General features: G+C 41.2%; 1 protein-coding gene across 4 annotated transcripts in view; it reads right to left on the bottom strand.

The window, feature by feature from the left end:
- LOC111866674 (protein cueball) overlaps positions 1-21,170 on the bottom strand; it is a 97,417-nt gene that overhangs the window by 21,129 nt on the left and 55,118 nt on the right. For 2 of the 4 annotated variants that reach the window (XM_023855852.2, XM_023855854.2), the window contains exons 2-5: positions 15,104-15,313; positions 7,099-7,279; positions 5,191-5,562; positions 2,098-2,670 (exon numbers count right to left, since the gene is read on the bottom strand). In XM_023855852.2, the coding sequence (XP_023711620.1) occupies positions 2,098-2,670; positions 5,191-5,562; positions 7,099-7,279; positions 15,104-15,313 (1,336 nt within the window). Of the gene's footprint in view, positions 1-2,097; positions 2,671-5,190; positions 5,563-7,098; positions 7,280-15,099; positions 15,314-19,494; positions 19,519-21,170 lie in introns of those variants that run through there. The other 2 variants (XM_023855853.1, XM_023855855.2) reach the window with 2 other exon arrangements.

Below are 21,170 nucleotides of genomic sequence, written 5' to 3'. Positions count from 1 at the left end.
CTGTGGAAGCGTGTTACTCTGGAAAACCGGTAAAGTCTCCAGTGGAAGGAGATACCGCTCCTTCAGCATGAACCGGTTTACCAACAGTGTTATTTGCAGGGCCCGGATTTTGATGATGTCATCTTTTTTTCTTTATGTAGTAAACGTTGCTTTTAAGTACTAAAGCCCCGATTATGAACCTCTGGTTATAAAAATGTGAATTTTATTGTGCATTTTTGTCATATTTTGTATGTTTTAAGTTTTAGGTGTTTTTACAAGTTTTACGTCATTTTTCATCATTTTTTCACGTTTTACATCAATTTTGGTTATCGTTCACGTTTTTTAATAATTGACATTCATTGATCAAACTGAAGATATTTGATTCGTGAGATAGAAATCTATGTTCTTCAAGTAAATTTTGTTTTGTATCTCTAGCCTCTGTCGCTAAATATAATAATTTGTTTGTGAGAGGGCACATTATTTTTCTTTCTAAGCCGCCAGAGATGCCGTTACTGTCCCGCCCCACTTTCTAAGCCACCGCTATGTCATAAACTCATAAAATTGATGCCTCAGAAATGCAGAGGGGTAGGTTTAAAGAGATGTCCAGCTGTCATAAAATCAAGAAATTGGAAACTAATTTACACAGTCTGCATCAACCTGATTTTAAGAAAATTTAGAAATTAGTTTTTAGGTCATTTCTTAAATATTTTTTGGTCATTTTATAGATCATTTTTCAGATATTTTTAGGTCATCAAAATCCGGGCCCTGGTCATAACCATAAGATATTATACACACAACAGGAAGCAGCTTTGATTGTTCCATATTTTGATAGTTACCTCTGTGCTGTAGGGATCAGTAGTATTATCACAGATGTAGATACACACGTATGTGAGACTTATAATCTCTGTGTTTTGTATGCAACTGCTCTGGAGGATTATAAGAGCTGATGTGAGCAGTTCATTATTTGTTACGGTATGGATGTTGTCACTGTTGAGGTTTTCACACTGACGATGTGCTAGCACATGGCAGCAAGAGCAACAATGAAGATCCACTGGCTACATGGAGCATAGCCCTCTCTTAAGAAGCAAGTTGCACTCGGGTACGCAAAACATTTCAGACCTCTTATTACAATACTCACTGATGAGTTCATTGGATTATTCAGTTGACCTAATCCTTTTAGCCACACTATGACCCTGGGGGTCAACTCAGCCTCTAACAGAAATGAGTACCAGGAATATTCCTGGGGCTAGGGAGCAGCCAGCTAGCGCTCAAGACCGACAACCTCACCGCCATCTATGAGCCAACTGTCTAGAAAAATGTGCGATCCTCAACATCTCATAACTGTATGGGCCTCCACAGCCTGTTACAGGGACAGATTTATCACCCCCCCACTGATCCTGAACCAGATTAATGTGTTCAGAGCTATAAGGCTTATTTTGGACTTTATCCATCATCTGGTATATATATGACAAAAAACCACAAAGTGTCTCCAAAACGTTGTGGTTTTTTTGTCTTATATATACCAGATGATGGATAAGTCCAAAATAAGCCTTATAGTTCTGTACAGCATACACCATCATCAGAATCCTTTTAAGTCTATTTCAGATAAGTGTGGTCCACAATCTGAAAGCCGGTTCCCTTATGCAATCCTCCCATCTATACCAGAGCCCATACAACCTGGTAAATACAGTAGCTAGGTCACAGGCTGGACAACCATGGAATCAGTGTTAAATCCCCAACAGGGGAAATATAATTTCCTTTTCTCTGCAGCCTGACCCAGCCTCCTGTATTAGGGGTACTGGGGGATTCCTTCCCTGAGGGTAATGCAGCACAGGTGTGAAGCTGCCCACTCACTTCCATCCACGGCCACAATTAAGAATGGTGGAGCTATGCCTCCCCCCCCCCCCCGATGTCATGGTGAGATGCTTATTTTTTTATGCACAGGAATAACTTTACTTCCATCTATACCAATGACTTCCAGGTGGTCTGTCACTGTGCACTGAGAGGCAGGGAAGTTGTGTATGTGCATGTATGCATGCCTAATGAACTTACAAAACTAAATAAAATGTACAAACTGAAGAGTGTGTGAACTTCGTTAATTTAAAAAATTACACTTACATACACACAGGCGTATCTTGTCCATCTATAGGAAAGTAAAACTGACCAAACTGCTGGCAATATGACCGACATGAATGCTCTGAATGTGGTATCTCACAACGAATGCCACTGAAATGACCTTTGCATTTACAGGCAGGTTGTCCCACACTGTTCACTTCACACGCAGCACCATTCAGGCAATAATTGTCACATACATGCTGTTCACATCGTGATCCATTTGTACCACGTACACAAACACAAACTGGTAAGCCACTGTAATTTATTTTACATTTTCCATCATTTAAGCAATAATTGTCACATGCTGACACTTCACAGCGGTCCCCACCATACCCCTGAGGACACTGGCATTTTATGCTACTCCCCTTTTCTGTAGATAGCATACCAGAATGAAGGCAATAATCTGAGCTCACTGAAGTTTCTGTCACTGATGACTCAGGTATTACAAATCTAATGGGCTCATTACTGTTAAAACTTTCACTCGAGTTTCGAATATCTGCCGCAATTGTTGACGTTCTTTCTGACTGGCAATCTACTCGTCTGCCATCAGACCAAGCGATAATTCCATGCAGTGCCCTGGAAAGTAAGAATCATATGTTTTATAGAGAGAACAGAAAGCTGAAAGCAACTGATTAAAGAAATCAGAATTCACCAAATTGTGGTCTCCTGATCAATGTGCTGTATTGGACATGAATTGGACATGAATACCAACATTACAGAGGAAGTTACTGCCCTTACCTTCAGGATCAAAGTGGTTGGTGTGAGGATGCACTCATGTTATGTGTATAAGCACGTTACAAGGAATGTGGTCACTAAGATCCACAAAGAATGGAGAGGAGATACACCCCAGTCTGAGTCTACATTGGAGACTAGAATAGTTTAGTTCTTCTAAATGTTGATATCTACAAAACTTTCCTGTGTCACAATCCAAAAGACCACATCATGAACACCCACCACTTCAAAACTTAAATAACAGAATTCTTGTTTACAGTAAAAGGTGAAGTTGTCCCTGTGCTTGAGTATGAGTATGAGGGGTGAGCCATAAAACTGGCCCTAGCACTGCGACCTTCAATGATCTATTGTGCTTTGTCCCTGTGCTTAATTAATTAAGAACCACACCATAAAGATGTGTGAATGAGAAGAGGTAAAGCTCCACTGATCTTGACCTTGGGACAAGATGGAGGTGAGTGGTCAGCTTCATGCCCCAGCCACTTTATGCCCAGGGAAGAGCCCCTGGTGCCCATGGATATGATGCTGGGTGGGCCCCAGAGCCAGTCTGGAGACTATGGAGTAGAGAAAAATGTCTTGCCCTTGGGGGGGAATTCAACCCTGCCCATCCAGCCCAGAGCCTGGCAATATACCAACTGAGTTATCCTGCTTCCTTGTTTCTAATGTGATAATATTGTCATATGTTGGATATATAATGCGACAAATAACTTCACACCGTCTTGGTTCTAGCGAATTTATTGAACATTTACTTCTCCTGCTGGAGTCACTGCCATGCACTCGATACAACCCAACTCGGCGACTGCTAGATTGCAATTCACTGGTTACTCTCTCTCTAGTAACTCACTGCTGAATAGTGTTCACTGCTCCTTGCTTAGGCTCGGCACGGACAACACAGAAAACAGTTATGTGATAGGTACCACTGTTGCGTAATGTCGTGTTTACCGACTGCCTAGCAACAGGCATTGCACGGGCTCCCCTGTTGCGTGACGCTGTGTTTACAGGCACTGCTGGGGAACGCTGCAGAGTTGTTTGTTGCTGCATAGCAACCAGCGCGCTTCGGCTCGGCTCACTTTGGCTCTACTCAGCACAGCATTGAGAAACACCGCTTTCCTTACTGTTGCATAACCTTGTTTCCACTGTTGAGTAACTTGGCAACCGACTTTTTACGAAGGGTCTGTCTTCGTGGTAACTCATTCCACCTCCCGTTGCCCAGCAATGGTTAGATATGTCACAATATTATGTACATGGGACATTCAGTAAACAGGTCACAAATGGAATAAAAACAGCTGTGATGGATGTAATAGATTTTCTATGTCTATCAACAGATAGCAGAACAGTCCAGCTTCATGACAGTCTACATAACATACGTACATGCACATGTTCAGAGGCCGGTTTCAGTAGTCAAAATGGCGATAGTGCTTGAGGAGTTTCTACCATACAGCTGCGTTCTGTTGTGCATTTCTTTGTGGACAAAAGAGCTCATGTAAAGGACATTCATACAGCAATATTTCCTATTTATGGTGGAAAGTGTCTGTCACATAAAGTGGTTCACAACTGGATCAAGAAATTATCTCCAGGACGTCTGGAACTTGCAGATGGTACCTGATCAAGTTTCCCTGTTGAGATTGTGACAGGAGCAACGACAGATTTTCAGAGACTACCATTTTCAGAAGTGTGGTGAAAATGTGAATTCTGTAGCGTACTGTGAAGTTCTGTTCAAGCTTCGGGATGCACACAGAAAATGTCCAGGCCAACTGGCAAGAGGGGCACTGCTTCATCATGACAATGCCAGACCCCATACAGCCCAAACAACCCAGGAGAGAATTCAGCAACTACAGTGGGAATTTCTTGAACATCTGTCTTACAGCCCGAACTTGGCCCCTAGTAACTTCCATCTGTTTGGTCCTCTAAACCACTTTGGTGCAAATGTTTCACCGATGACAAAGAGGTTGAAACCGAGGTGCAAAAGTGGCTGAGGCAACAGTCAAAAGATTACTATGCTGCAGGTTTTGACACACTGGTAAAGCGATAGGACAAGTATCATCAATGCTGGCGGAGGATACGTCAAGAAATAAATTCTTTCCAGGTTCGAATATCACCTTTTTACATTACATATCCATCTGTGACCTATTTACTGACTCCTCATATAAACATATTTTTAGAAGTTGAAGTTTTAACTAATTGAAGTAATAATTCATTTCAGGGCAATGGAAACTTAATGAAACTTATATTTTCAGAGAATAATATGGACAATTGATATTTTCATCACAGAAAGAATTTCTATTAAAAAATAATGAAACAAAATATAAGATTAATTTCTCAAGTGAGAAATATGTAATCATTAAAAGTAAAACAGTACTATCTTACCTGCGATTTTCACATCTGTATATCTTTGTAGGCTGTACACCTTCAGTGGGCTCTTTGGGAATTTTCCAAACAGCGTTGTGTACCGAATCAGACCAATAGATATCATGTAAATGAAGAGTCAGGTAGGCTGGCACATGGTATGTACCACATATAATGGTCTCAACATTACTTCCATCAAGGTTTGCTCGCTTTATGTCATAATAGATGCCGGATTTTTCATCACTCCAGTACATCTTGCCTTCTAATTCATCCACAGCAATGCCCATAGGTTGGAAAAGGTCCTTACTTACTAAAACTTCCCTTTTAGTACCATCTAATAAGGATCGTTCAATTGTTGGACGGAGATGATAACTGTTTGTCCAGTAAAGGTACCTGCCACAATGCAAGAATGTATCGAGTTTTTATATTTTACAAATTAACATTGGCAATCATGTTTGAAGTGAGGTTCCCAAAGCAGGGACTATGAATGCCCAGGCTGTAACACTGCGTAGCTCTGTACAAATACAGTGACATTTCAGAGGACTGTACCAATTCCATCTTCAAGGCTAGACAGGAACAGTCATGGAAAAACATTGTTGAGGAAAGGCCAATAGCAAGCAACATGGACAATAATGACTGCCTGGCGCCACTCGCTGTTCATCTATGGTTTGTACTGACAGAGGACACCAATGACCACCTGACTCAGTACAGTTCCCCCATGGTCATACTGACAGAGGACACCAGTGACCATCTGACTCTGTTCACTGTCCCCTCACTGGTATGTTCTAGGCAAGCCAGGAGCATACTGTGTAATATAAATGGTGTGCGCAAACATGACAAGCCCTGATGATGGAATTGGTGACAGTCTCCAAAAAGCTGGGTACAAACTCCACATTGCCACATCTGACAAACCAACAAAGACTTCAGTGCATGTCAGATACTGTAGTAATTCCTCATGTGACTGCACTTAAGCATCATGGAATAAAAATGTATGAAAGTGGAGGTTACATGCTAAACTACTGCATCTCTCTGCAAACCCTTTCCCTGCTAGGAACTGAAGCCCAGGTTCCCAGTCACATTACCAACTGAGCTGCTGAAGCTCTCACTCATTCATTCATTAATAATGGTCTCTTCTTCATTTTCGTATTCTTTATTACACAGTCGGTAGGACTCCTTGGACGAGTGACCAGCCCATCGCAAGGCCGCTACCTACACACAGGACACACCACACACAGACATAAATGTCTTGAGTGGGATTCAAACCCAAGCAAGCAGAGACAGATCATGCCTTTGACCGCACGGCCACTGAGATCAGCACAAAAGTTCTCAATAAGGTAAAAAGAGAGCAGAGTGGCATAACAGTTTTTTAAAAATGTTCTCCTTTATTGTCCCAGTAATTATTTATACATGACTGCTGTATGTGAGCCCAATTATCAACTTAGCCTCAGCCCTTATGTGGAGAATTGAATGCAAAAGTTGAGAAAACTTACAGCTGACACCTCTGCAGACTCTGATACTTAATGTATGGTACAACCGTTAACAGTGTCTTTTTTTTATCTGAGAGAAAGTTTTGTAGTCTGAACTATCTCCACCCTCATGTAACAGGTATATTCAGTTTGGCCAAATCAGCAGAGCTATTTCCTGTCTATAGAGACAGGGACTAGCTCTATCAATTGGGCACAACCGAGTATGCTCTCATCTGAGAATGGAGACGGAGCTCAGTCTCCAAAACGTTATTAAAAAAAATGAAATGAAATAAAAATAAAAGAGCGGGATGAAAGATATTGTTCAGAAAGTCAATTACAGTATGATGTATTAATCTACCATCGTCACAATGATCTTACTAAAGTATGGTGTATGAACAATAATTTTGAACAGATATAACAGTCCTTGTTCACATGGCACAATATAGTGCAATGCAGGGCTTACCTCCTGCAACTCGCTACAGTTATTCCATGTGGAAATTCATTGTCACTAAGGTTATGGATAACATCTCCCATTCTGTTCTTCATTGTACTTGTATACCAATATATGGCTGTCTCACCAGTCCAGTACAATGCACCAGAAACCGTATCATATGCAATATCTTGTATCGTATAATTGTCAGCTCCTATAAAATTACAGAAAATATGCACTGTATAGATTACTACACTAACCAGCCACATAAACCAAAAATTTAAAACACTGCATTTTGTCATTTTGTTGGATTTGTCTCACTAACTTTCGGAACATTTACATACAGGCTTCAGGGGGGTCTAGTACTCACTTAAACAAAACAAAAAAGCCCCAGTCAACACACGTCCAGAACTCAGTGCCTGCTGAGATATGGGCGACTTTTACATTTGACTGGATACAAGGACACATCTAAGAAAAACTATTATCCTTCTAGCTGAATTTGTTTTTCCATATCCATATTTACCACTTTAACTGCTTGCTTATTCATGGAATTCTAACAATTCAATACACATGTTTAAAATATACAGAAGTATGCACTAAGAGAAGGTTCATTGCATGATATGTACGTCTGTTTGTTTACCTTTCGCTTATGCCTCTGTAGAAGCATTACTTGTGTACTACTATGGAAAATGCGGTAGACAGTTGGTGTAGCGTTGCTCTTTCAATTTGAAATCTGTTTAGTCGCTCTGTAATGAAATCTTACTGGTCAGGTCTGGAAATGGCAGAGACGCATTTCATGTGTGTTTCTGCCCATGGAGCACATCACCTGTACGCAGAACATCATCCACAATGCAAAATCCCATCCCACAGATTATTCACCCAATTTCACCTGTGACTGAGCAAATCTGCGTCCTTTGCTGCTTCACTTAATGCATACTGCTGTGCTGTCCTAGCATCCAGCCAAATGTAAAACTCATCCATATCTCAAGAGGCACTGAGTTCTGGACATATGTTGAGTGGGACGTTTTTGCTCATTTAAGTGAGTACAATACCCCTTGTAAACCCCCTTTTCTAACACCCTGTATAAACCTGATGAGGCATTGGCAAAACATAAAATGTTATACTCTATAGTTACAGGAACTGGACAGCCAACACAACATAAAGAATGATATGTTCAAGGTGGAGACAAAATGGATGTTGTGATACCTCTTACTCATTTATTGTAAGCAGGTATATGCTGCATGTTCCGATCTTTACTTAGGTCATCACCAGGCAAATTCCACGAAACACAAACTAAGTTACTTGAATTTAGCTGCCCTAATATGGATTTCCCCCTCGTTGGTGTCTCCACCTTATCGTGGTGAGGGGGTTTGAGTATGCCAAGGACCCTGAGAGCTATACCAGCGGTAGCGTAGCTACTGGCAGGGCCTCCCTTGCTGGACAGGTCAAAGGGTAGGCATCAGACGAAGAGAGACACCAAAAACCAAAAACTGATGCCGGAAGCAGCGTCATCAGCAGCGACTTGAAGCACAGAACAAATGATGCTCGAGATGGTTCAAGTTCGTATAACAACAGGCGTGACCAGAGTGGTTTGAACGGCTGTTGTACTGCGATGTGGAAAGCAAATGGAAAAACTACCACATTATCACTTTTCCTGGATAGTCTCTTTCCAAAAACAGAAGATCACATTAAGTGGAGGAACTGTTTTGGAAGAGACTGTGGACCTGTCATCTGACAGTTACTGATCAATCAATCAATATGGATTCATATTATGCAATTTTTTGCACCTGTGGTTATTAGCAAATACAACTTAAAGATTCACGTAACTACTGCATACACAACAGGATGCAATCCACAAAGTTTATGTTATACTTTGCATAAAACATCTCAGATGGCATATTAACATAAGTACCAATAATATTTACAGTTAAAAAACATTACTAACTTCATGCTGGTTGGTACTAAAGTGTATAACAATAACTACTGGGAGCACCAGGAAGGATTTTCCATCTTTAAGGTTGCCTATTTGACGTGTTATGCACATTTCTGACAAATAGTACTTGTCTGAAACCTTACAAAGGGCAGAAAAACCTCATGTGAGCTTATGCATTCATTTTGCTGTCTGACTGCTCTGAGAGTGATTCTGTTTAGCAGTGAATTACCTCCTGAAATTCAGATCACTTCAGGCTTTATTTCATTAAGCTTATTTAAAAAGAGGAACAACAGAATGTGAATTAGTGAAAGTCCATCATATCAAATTTCAGCAAAATCTGAGACTTATGAGATACTTGAAAAGTCTACTTAATGGACATATGTAAATCAGACTTTATTATGGATCACTGCAGTTAGAAATGAGAAATGCCTGAAAACTTCCGGTGGTCTGTCATATAAATGTCAACACGTGCAAACAGATTATGACATATACATGACGAAGCTCATTGAACATGAAAATCTTACAGTACTGACCATGGACTATGGAATCTTAACAGGGTGTAGCACGGTAAAGTCTGTAATTATTTTGGACACATATTACTTCCATCTTCAGGATTAAAGAATGATCCAAGCTAGTAGCCAAGAAGAAGCAAAGCTTGCATGGCTGTTTGACCTTGAAAATGGAAGGCATCAGATTTCTGTCAAATGTCAATACACTTATATCAGACTACATGGTATTATATCTTAGATGACGCCAAGCTTCATGAAAAAAAGACCATTTATGACCTCATGTAAACCAGGCTTTCTCATGGATCAATATGCCTGAAAATCAGAGTTGCCTAGCAAATTTTCTACATCTCTTATATCAAATTTTAAGAAAATCTGTCTGAGGTCACACAGATGGACAGACATGATGTCCAGATAAGGCACTATTCTTTATTTACTTTTCAAAGAATGCCTACAAACTGTAAATGTGAAAAATGAGAAAATATAACAATTATGGTGCAAATGGAAGTCAGTAACTGCTAGTACAGCATTGCTAAGATGAATCATAAGAATCATGAACTGTGATGACTGTTCTACACAAACAGAACCTATCTTCAAGCAAAGTGATGAATACACAATACAAATCCACAGATCTGTGAACTTATTTCAAATATCAGCCCCAGTACTTCTTCATAGTTAGATGAGGATATTACTTTAACAGTTCATGTATGTGTATGTACAAACAAAACTTTGTAGGAACACATGCAGACATTGAATGACACAATTCACACTCTTTACCTTAATTTACACATGAATGTAGAAGCACATAAACTAAGCCAGAAATAACGATTACCTTTCTTGACAAAGAAAAAAGTTATGACTAGAAATAAGAGGTAAAGGTAAAAGCTATTCCTGTAACAGGATGTGAAGGCCCATAGGGTTGTGAGACGTTGTGTCTCCCATATTTTCTGTAGACAATCAGCTCACAGATGGTGGTAAGGTTGTCAGCCTTACACATTGGCTGTCCTTTACCTCCCCCCCCCAAGAAGATTCCTGGTACTCATTTCTGTTAGAGGCTGAGTCAACCCCAGGGCCATAGTGCGGCTGGAAGGATTAGGTCAAATGAAAAATGGACCTCATTAGGGACCTTCCGGCTTGTAGCACAGTGCCTCAACCAACTATGCTACCACATGCCCCTATGAGTAGGAATTCCATCATTAAATAGTGTGTGATATAAAATCTAAGAAAAACTATCAACCTTCTAGCTGAATTTGTTTTTCCATATCCATATTTACCACTTTAACTGCTTGCTTATTCATGGAATTCTAACAATTCAATACACATGTTTAAAATATCATATGATAAAACTGTATACTGAAATGTTACATTATCAGCAACACAACATGCATCACTTCATAGTTTATAAATGTGGAGGTATCTGAAATCTTCCTGAGACTTGTGGGAATGTATGAGGTTCCTATTTTGTGTGCTAAATTTCTGCCTGATGTACTTCCTTGTTCCCAGTTTCTTTGCCTTATTTTCTTGAATTCATATTCAATAATACCTGACCATCTTTCTCCTTTCATACAAATCTTTTTAAGAAATTCAGCATATGATTTTAATGTATTGTTGCTAAGGAGAACATGTACCATGCATTTATGATTGGGTTCCCGACATGAAACTACAATTTGCATCAAAAATATGTTCACCCTGAGACTTTGCAAAATTAACCTGTCCTTCTAATGCATAAAGTTCTTCACTTCAAGTCATGGTCATACAATACGACTTTCAAACATGAGTGTTGCTGAGTGATGTATGATATTGATGTAGTGAATAAGAGCTTACATTGCAATCACTTCATAATTCATTTTACATCTCATTTGCACACTAACACATCTTCACACATCAGAGTGCAAGGTGATCTCCACACTTAAAGCTAATGAAATGATAATGAAACTGGCCCCTTCACTTATCACTTATGAAAATATCAATTTGCTTCACTGAGTAAAACACTTACACAAAATTAATGCCCAAATACTTACCTACCTACCTATGTATGTACCAACCGACCCATCCACCCAACATACATCTAACTAACTAAAGAACGTATCAACTACATGGTGCAGAGTCCATCTTGAGAAGCTTCCAATTGCTCAGCTACTCAAAAATATCCCAACATATTATGGAGCCCAAAAGTTCATTACTGTGTTCAAAGAGCCCTCCACTGTACCCAATCCTGAGCCAGATGAATCCAATCCATACCACCCCATCCTATCTCTAAGATCCACCTTCATATTACTTCAAATTAATTTTACATCATATGAACTAAAATACAACTATGATTGCAGGGTCCAGTGCAGGACTCTGGCAGAAACTTAATTTTATGCTGTTGCACAAACAAACAAAGAAAACAAAACAAATGTGCCCAATTTATCAGTGAAAATGGAGCCACACTGTGGTGTGGTCTTACATGAACAGAGCCATACCATTTTTGCACTGGACCCTTCAGTTACTCTAAGCATACCTGCAATTCTTCTATTACATTGATAAAGTTTTAGTAATTTTTCAGTCTGTACTCATGACAGGAAAGATCCTTGCAAATCTAACCACCAGTGAACATTCAATAACTGAATTGGCTCCATTGTGAGATTTGGTGTATATACATACTTGTTTATTTGCACATAAGCAGTGCTCTTCTCTGGTGGTATGCAACAGCATATATATATATATATACACACCAAATTTCATGAAAATTGATTTAAAAGTTGAAAGGTGGGGATGAATGCACATGTGACTACTGGTACTTACATGTACCACAAAAAACGCAGAGATCAGTAGTATGCCACGTTTAGTTCTTGTCACTGCTTGCCAGTGTCTTTGTTCAAAAGTTCACAATGAAAGCCATGTAAATTAAAATACATATTTCTAACAGTTACTAATGTCAGTGTGCATTATCCACAGAGCATCTAACAGTTACTAATGTCAGTGTGTGCTACCCACAGAGTGTAAGTAATGTTGCCCACAAATACTATTCATGTATGCAGATGCTGCACTCCCATCGTCATGTGAATAGTGCCAATCGTTGAACATAAGCACATATGTGACACAAGGTGTTACATAATTCACCTACTATTTTCAAAATTTCACTGCATATTTACTTACCAATGAATTTACATAAAAATAGTCAGAAATGAAAGAGAAATGTTTGCCATTTGTTATGAAACTAAATAAAGTGCAATATTATTACAAATCACCCAATTTAGATGCCACGGGAAAGTTTCTGATAGGCACATCAGTACGAACTGGGTACATGAGTTTCGGACTACAGCTTCTGCGATGGATAAGAAACCAGGAGGCAGCACAGAAAGTGTGCAAACACCAGAGAATGTCAATCATGTCTGAGTTGCTACTGCTCGGAGTTCCAGACATTCAGTTCGCAAGCAAGCTGCGGCACTTCACCTATCAAAGAGTTCAGTGTGTCCGATTTTGCATTCACACCTCAGTCAACACCCTTACAAAATCCAAGTGGTGCAGGAGTTGTCCGACCAAGATTTTGCTACCAGAAAAGCTTTCTGTGGGAAATTCCTTGCCTTCAATGAAGAGTAATCGGGTGTGATTTGAGGACTGAATGAGGCACATTTTGAATTATCTGGCTCTGTCAATAGACAAAACATGTGATACTGGAGTGATAATAACCCCAGAAGTCTGCATGGGAAATATTTTCACAGTGAAAGGGTTACTGTATGGTGTGGAATATCAACTGTCAGTATCATCGGTCCTTATTTTTCCGAGGAAGAAAACAGACATATGGTAACCGTGACATCTGACCAGTATGAGTGACTTTGTGTTCTCTGCATTATGAAACCTAGGCCTAGAACCTGCTACACTCTATTTCCAACAAGATGGAGGCATAGCTCATACCACTCATCACTCAATGAATCTGTTAAGGAATGTGCTTCAGCACCAAACAATTTCCCGTTTTGAGGACATTAATTGGACAGCCCGATCATCGCACCTGTCATCCTTTGACTTATCTGTGGTGTTTCTTAAGGAGTAAAATATTCAAAACACGTCCAGCAGACCTAAACGCACTGAAGCAGAGAACACACTTTCATGAGTAATGAAAAGAATGGTCAACAGTGTGCATGAGTGTATCAACGTGAATGGATGGCATCTCAGTGAGGTGATTTTCAAGAAGTGACAAATTGTCAATTGAAAAATCCGTCGAGTGCAACAATGTTTTTAGGTCACTTATTTATCTCACTTGCCTTACATGTTTCGGTTCAAGAGAAACCATCATCAGAGGCACGTATTACAAACACATGAAAACACTGGCGCTGCTTAACGTACACAGTATGTAAACTGCGTGGACGCTGNGGATGTTTCTTACGCGTTGTGTGTTGTGTACTGCCCTACACACAGTACAGTACACAACACACAACGCGTAAGAAACATCCGACAATAAGCATACACAACCTCAAGTTGACGCTTCCCATCATCGGGACGAATCAACAAGGAGGAGCCGAACATTTTACTTTAAATGTTTTAAACTTTTAAATATTTTAACATTGACGGCTCAATTTGAGGGCAATTTTCAGATGGAATGCAAGAGTTGTACGTGCATTCAATGCTACTAGAAAGTGTTGTGCTTTTACACTTCGACATCTGTAACAGCGTCCACGCAGTTTACATACTGTGTACGTTAAGCAGCGCCAGTGTTTTCATGTGTTTGTAATACGTGCCTCTGATGATGGTTTCTCTTGAACCGAAACATGTAAGGCAAGTGAGATAAATAAGTGACCTAAAAACATTGTTGCACTCGACGGATTTTTCAATTGACAATTTGTGATTGATAGTGTAATGGACCAAAATGAAACAATTAAAAAAAAATCAAGAAGTGACCTTTCTGTGGTTTTGCTGTTACAATTTTGGTGATACCTTGGTTTCATAATAAATGGCAAACATTTCTCTTTCATTCCTGACTATTTTGATGTATGTGTAAATTCATTGGAAATTTTCAAAATGGCAGGTGAATGCTGGGACACCTGTGTGTGTTTATGAATGGGTGAGAGGAGAAATTGAGAGAAAGATGTTGCATGCATACAAGTGAGTGTATGAAACTTCTCTTGTTTGCCCACAAGTGTAATAAGGCTGAACTGAGACATCTCTTGTCATGGGCACTGCTGGGATTATACCAGGGAGGTTAGAAATTTAACATTTAAGAATATTTTTATGGACAACCCCAGAGCTGTGGATCTGTATACTGGAACACTGCTGGTTCCATGAACTATGTATATATTCAACATTCTTTAGTGTTAATATTTGGCACACTTCCTGTTTACCTTTCAATTTTGATTGCCCCCTTAAGATATTTTAGAATATTTTTACATATTACTCTATAACAGTGCATCTGTATATTAAAACACTGGTGGTTCCATGAACAGTATTCAAGAGTTTTTGGTAGTAATATTTGGGACACATCGTACTTACTTAGCAATTTTGATTTTTCCAAAAAAATATGTGGGGAGGAACTGCCCGTGTCTATGGTGTGTGGATTTGTAGGCCAGTGTCACATCAGACAACATAAGACTTCCTTTTCCCAGTTATAAAAATTACCTACTTTGGATGAACGGCCTAAGATCCTGGTTCCCTTCGAGACTGAGAGTGAATATGCTGTAGGCACTGTCTGTGTCATCAGTAAGGAACAGCGTCTGGTTTACAGGGTCCAGTTCCAGTGCTCTGAGGTTTGCAGTTGGCTTTCTCAGTCTATCTATGATTTTTCCTTCCTCACTGAAGAAGTCAACTTCATCTGTAGTTACAACAGCAATGTCTGCAACAAGAAAAATGTATGTGCATTACTAAATTGAAGGATGCCCCTGCCACTATCAAGATAAAAGCAACGATCAACAAGTTCACTGCCCTAAGACCTGGAATGCAAAACGCACATGCAACAGTAGACACAGAAGGAATAATTCAATAGTGAAAACAGATTTATCTTAATCGGATAGCTGAAAGAAAACGTCCCATAATGGTACAAACACGAGTGTTTGTGTGTACCCACAAATATATATACATACTAATGCTTTAGCAACACAGTAGCTCAGTAATTGAAATAAAGGTGAGTTACATCACACAATTTTTTTAATTAGTTTAGAATTATTATGATTACAAAGTAAAATTTATTAAAGTGAAAATTATTATATCCTTGGATGTGACGTTGCGAACTGTGACGAAATTTTACCAAAGTTTCGGAGGAACGTACTGCCTCCATCTTCAGGGTAGAAGAAAAGAGAAGAAAGTCCGCGAGTGAGGACCCAGCGTGAGCAGGTGCTAACAGACTTCGCCTCCATCTTCAGGTTAGAAGAAAAAAGAAGAAAATCCACGAGCGACGAACCAGCGTGAGGTGCTAACCCTGAAGACGGAGGCGATACGTTCCTCTGAAACGTCGGTTAACACTATCTACATGGCGCCAAATCCCAGAAGACTGCTTCCTTCATAGTCACCACCGTGAAAACCTCAGTTCTTATACGAGTATCAATATTTTAGTCCGTAAAAGGTAAAGCTACCACTGTAACAGACCGTAGGGGCCCATAGGGTTGCGAGACGTCGAGGCTCCCACATTTTCTAGACAATCAGCTTGCAGATGGCTGTGACAATGTCAGCCTTAAACGCCGGTTGCCCTTTAACCCCAGGAACATTCCTGTACTCATTTCTGTTACAGACTGAGTCGACCCCAGGGCCACAGTTCGGCTGGAAGGATTAGGTCAACTGAAAAATCTATCGGGAATCGAATCCGCGACCTTCCGGCTTGCAACATACTGCCTCAACCAAATACGCTACCGCGTGCCCCATTTTAGTTCGTAGGCTGACAAATACTGATTTTGTTTTTCCTTGGCACTACAGCCCCGGTGGGCCTAGGCCTACCTCCATGAACATCACCGTTCACTTCGGTTTTTCTAGATCTTACACATTCGGTGGGACTCCTTGGGCAGGTGATTAGCTCGTCGAAATGCCTCTACCTTTACACAAACACAGGAAAACGCACACAAAGAAACTAAACATCCATGCCCTGAGTGGGATTCGAACCCACGATCCCGGTTTCCAAGCGAACGAAGACAGTACATGCCTTAGACCGCTCGGCAACCGTGACCGGCTGACAAATACTGGATGCCCAGATAAAAAGTACAGCATGGACTGCCACAAAAAAATTGAACCTCCGAACACTACCCAATAATCAAGCTTAGTCTTTCCACCTAAAAACCATTTAGTGTCTTAGGGCATGAAAGCATTGTACGAAGCACGGGGATTTAAACCGATTTCAATACGCTCTTCCAATCTCTGAAGTGCTATGAAAATGACCTGACGAAGCAACTACTGCAGAGAGAAAGGGATTCCACAACGATTTTGGGGAAGCTATCTGGCATTAGACGACCTAACTGAAAGTGGGCTCAAGCAACGAGCTTCGAAATTAAAGACGGAATGTCATTATATAAACATGTCAGCAATGACCTTCAATTATACAGAGTGCTTCTAATAAAACTGACGAGTTCACGTCTCTGCGCTTCGCCGCTACCTGAGCACCGCAGGCCGCGAATTTTTCTGATGACTCAGCATGCCGATAATGTGTGGAATGGGGCGCAGTTCTTACCTTTGCTCACATATCACAGAAGGTGTTGAAAACGCTGTCCCCCCCCCCACATGTAAATACCTTTCGTAATTAACTGTTTCGTTCAAAAACATACGTACAGCGATATGGCCACGCCATAGCTCAAGCGGTTAGTAGCTGGCTTCCCACCGCAGCGGCCCGGTTTCAAACCCTGGTCTGGTCAAGTGGGATATGTGGTGAACAGTGGCGCTGGGGCGGGTTTTCTCAGAGTACTTAGGTTTCCCGTGCCAAACTCCATTCCACCAAATTCTCCATCATCATAATCACCCGGGGCAGGTACAATAGGCCAATCAGTGGCCGCCGTGCCGAGTGGACCCAGCTGGACTTCACCCCCACCCCCCCAAAAGCGAAATGCGTACAGCGATTCTTCCTGCACTTACAGGGCACCAGACACCAACTTTTCACTGGATGGCTTCAGCAATTGTTTTGCCGTTCTTGCACTAGACTTTGACACTCCAGTCTCTTGAGCTAGACGTTTCAGTGATTTTCTAGGTGTATGTTTAAGTCTGGCCCCTATGTCACCTAACTTCTTCTCAGTAAGCACTCGGCGCTTAAGAGTCCAGTTGTTCTAAGTTTATTCCCAAATTTATGAATTGTCTGTCTGCTGGGAACTCTTTCACCACGAAATTTACGTCGACAATATCTAGCAGATCCCATTTCACGTAGGTGTCATACAGAAATACGCGTTGCTCTAAAATATAGAGAACCAAGGCGTGCCATACTGCTGTTAACTACTGCATAATGCTGACAAATCACAAAAGAACTCCACATGCATGCACCAATATGCCCGCCGTGTAACATAATACTGTGCAGACATCTACAAGTTAATTATTTTCCTTCATTTAATACGTTATCGGCCGTCAAGCACGCTGAGTCATCGGCAAAATTCGCATGCGCTTCGCGGCCGGCAATGGGCCGGTAGCGATGAAGCGCAGGGCCGTCAACACGTCAATAGCATTAAAAATATCCCTGTACTTTCCACTGGAAACGTAATTTTCGTGAAGGTCCGTAGGCTTAATTCGACTTCGCTCGGTTTACGTTACGTTTTGGAACAACTCGTTCAATCTTCTGAGTTTTCTTTTTCTTATAGCGCAGTTGGTATAGCAACTGGTTACGGGCTGGACGACCAAGGGGTCGGAGTTCGCGTCCCGGTAGGACCAAGCATTTTCACTTCACCATGTCGTCCAGGCCGGCTCTAGGGCCCACCCAGCCTCCTACCCAATGGGTACCGGGGACTCTTTCTCCGGGGGTAAAACAGTAGGGATGTTAAGCTGACCACTCACCTCCAAATAATGCCGAGGTCAAGAAAACGTGGATCTATACATCCACTCGCCCATACGTCTTCATTGCACAGAGACAACTTTACTTTTTACTGATGTTTGAATACTACCTCGTACATTATCTTTCCGACAAGCTTTCGAAAGCATGCCTTATGTACAGCCAAGTGGAAGCTGTGAGGTCTGATGGCGTTAATGGTGGTCCGGGGCCCTTCCCTCTTTTTACGCTGGCGATTGTTCTACAAGACTACACCCATCCCGGAATGTTTTCACGAGAAGGGATGTCTCCACTTCTGAACTTAAGCTGAACATCTACATCTGATATTCTTTCTGCCTCCAACCACCTAAACGCTGCCCTCCGTTGGTCGACTTCCATTCTCAGGGGTGTAGGCTGGCCCCGCGATATCGCCCCGTCTAAGAGCCTGGAGCATGCGCACATCCTTGTGCGTTCGGTGCAACACGTAGCATAGATAAAACTTCGTCGTTTCTTGTATTCATGTGGCAAAAACAGCAATCCAATAACTTCACTGTTTTTCACAATAATCATTGTTTAACTATGGTCATTCTTCCCCGGACGCCTCTACGTATGCTTACCACTGTCACTTAACACATACAAATATACTGTACGTGTCCTGTTTTCTGTATATTTCATAAACAAGTTCATTTGAAGGACATAATTAACAAAGAATGAGTAGCAGACGCCATAATGCATAACATCTGCAAAGTAACAAGCTCTGTCGGTGAGTCAGCACTCTTCTCCTACCCCAATTCATTGCAGCTAACAAATATACAGGAATCAGAACTCTCAAATCGTGTGTCCTGTCACGATTTACTCCAAGGAACAGACTCACTTTTTTAGAATAGTTGCTAACAAAGTCAAGAAATCCGAAGACATATATGTATTACTGCATTCACAACGGCCCACGACGGGGTCCATATTCAAAGCCAGATGAATCCAGCCGACAACATACCATTACACTATCCCGTCTACGACTAAATCTTCCACGGGATATCTCTCCTGCCAACACGTTGTATAAATTTCTATTTGCTGTCGTGCGTGCTACATACCTCGCTTCTCATCCTCCATGATATGTTCACCCTAATAATATGTGGTGGCCGGTCACGGTAGACGCGCGTCTAAGGCATGAACTGTCTTCGCTCGCTCGGAAGCTGAGATTGTGGGTTTGAATCCCAATCAAGACATGGATGTCTACGTGGGTTTCTTCGGTTTGTGTTGTTCTGTGTGTAGGTAGCGGCCTTGCGATGGGCTGATCACTCATCCAAGGGTGTTATCGTCTGTGAAAAATGATTACGGAACTGAATAAGAGGCCTGGGCCCTGAATGTGCTGAAAGAGCCACTGAAAAAAAAAATCTGCCGAAGAGTACAAATGATAAAGCTCCCCATTAGGTAACTTTCTCCAGTCTCTGATTAATACTCCCCTCAGCAGCTTGTTCCTGAACACCCTCAATCTAAGTAAGCTAGTTCTCATAGCGCTGACTAAATGGTATGGCCTTTCATGTTATGACACCGCCCAATCTGGTAGACGTTTGCCGACGTTTCGGAGGAATACACTGCTCCATAATCAGCGTCGAAGTGTAAGGCAATCGACAAGCAAGTAGTGGAAGCGTTGTTTCTCCGAAACGTCGGCGAATTTCTACCAAATTATGCGAAGTTAAATCTCAGGAGATCGTAGGGCCTACTCTTCACTGTTTCTTCTTTTATGAATGCCAACTTAATACACAGACAAAACAGGTAAAAATCAGTTACATGCAGTAAATGTTCGACCGTCAAACGTAACTTCGCAAGTCTGTTCAAACTGTCCCAAGTAGCCCCTCTCTTCTCGCAGATGCGTGCGTTTCCAAACACACCCGTGTAAACAGGCATCGTCCCAAATCCATCGTTACATCACAGCACCGTACTCAAAGTAAGATGTGAAGTCATCAGCTCTGCGCATATGAAGAGCACTATCTTCTGAGATAATGAAAAAGTTAGATAGTTCCGTTCAGTGTGACTGGTTATGATTTTATTTCAATTATTCATCTTCTGGGGTGTTTCGAAGAACCTTACTGCCTCCATTCTCGGGGTAGAAGGATATGTTTTGGGGCATTGTACTGCCGATATTTTAATGGTAGAAGAGTAAACAGCTTCTTTATTTCTTGAATGACGCTTCGTTACTTAAAAAAAACAGTACGTTCTTCCGAAACGTCCGTGAACTTAAGACTATACAGCTCTATATCCCATAAAATGAAGCTGTGAGAACCTCAAATATCAGAACTAAGCGTTAATCTGCTTATCTCATACGGCTGTACGAAAAGCTGCCGCACCAGCAAGGGGCAGAGTTTTTTTTTTTTTTTTTTCAAGCTTGAGTGTAACACAAAACGCCTGCAGAGTCGGCAAAGAGCCTCTGTGCTTGAATGCAGAATAGTTTTGGGTGCATAAAGCACTCAGTTCCCGAGCATATGTCCGAACATACGTAACCAATTATTCCATTTCACTTCGACGTTATCGAAACAAGGTCAAATGTATGATGATATTACTGTATTAGTGTATGTCTGTCGACTAGTGTGTGCTATCTCAGGTCCGATTTGTACTTACAATTACTCTGGCCACGCTACAGCTCAAGCGGTTAGTCGCTGGCTTGCCACCGCGGCGGCCCGGGTTTGGTCAAATGGGATTTGCGGTGGACAAAGTGGCGCTGGGGCAGGCTTTCTCCGAGTACTTCGGCTTCCCCTGCCAATCTTCA

Source organism: Cryptotermes secundus, unplaced genomic scaffold, assembly GCF_002891405.2.
Source record: "Cryptotermes secundus unplaced genomic scaffold, Csec_1.0 scaffold54, whole genome shotgun sequence".
Taxonomy (NCBI): Eukaryota; Metazoa; Arthropoda; class Insecta; order Blattodea; family Kalotermitidae; genus Cryptotermes; species Cryptotermes secundus.
This window is presented reverse-complemented; position numbering and strand designations above follow the sequence as displayed.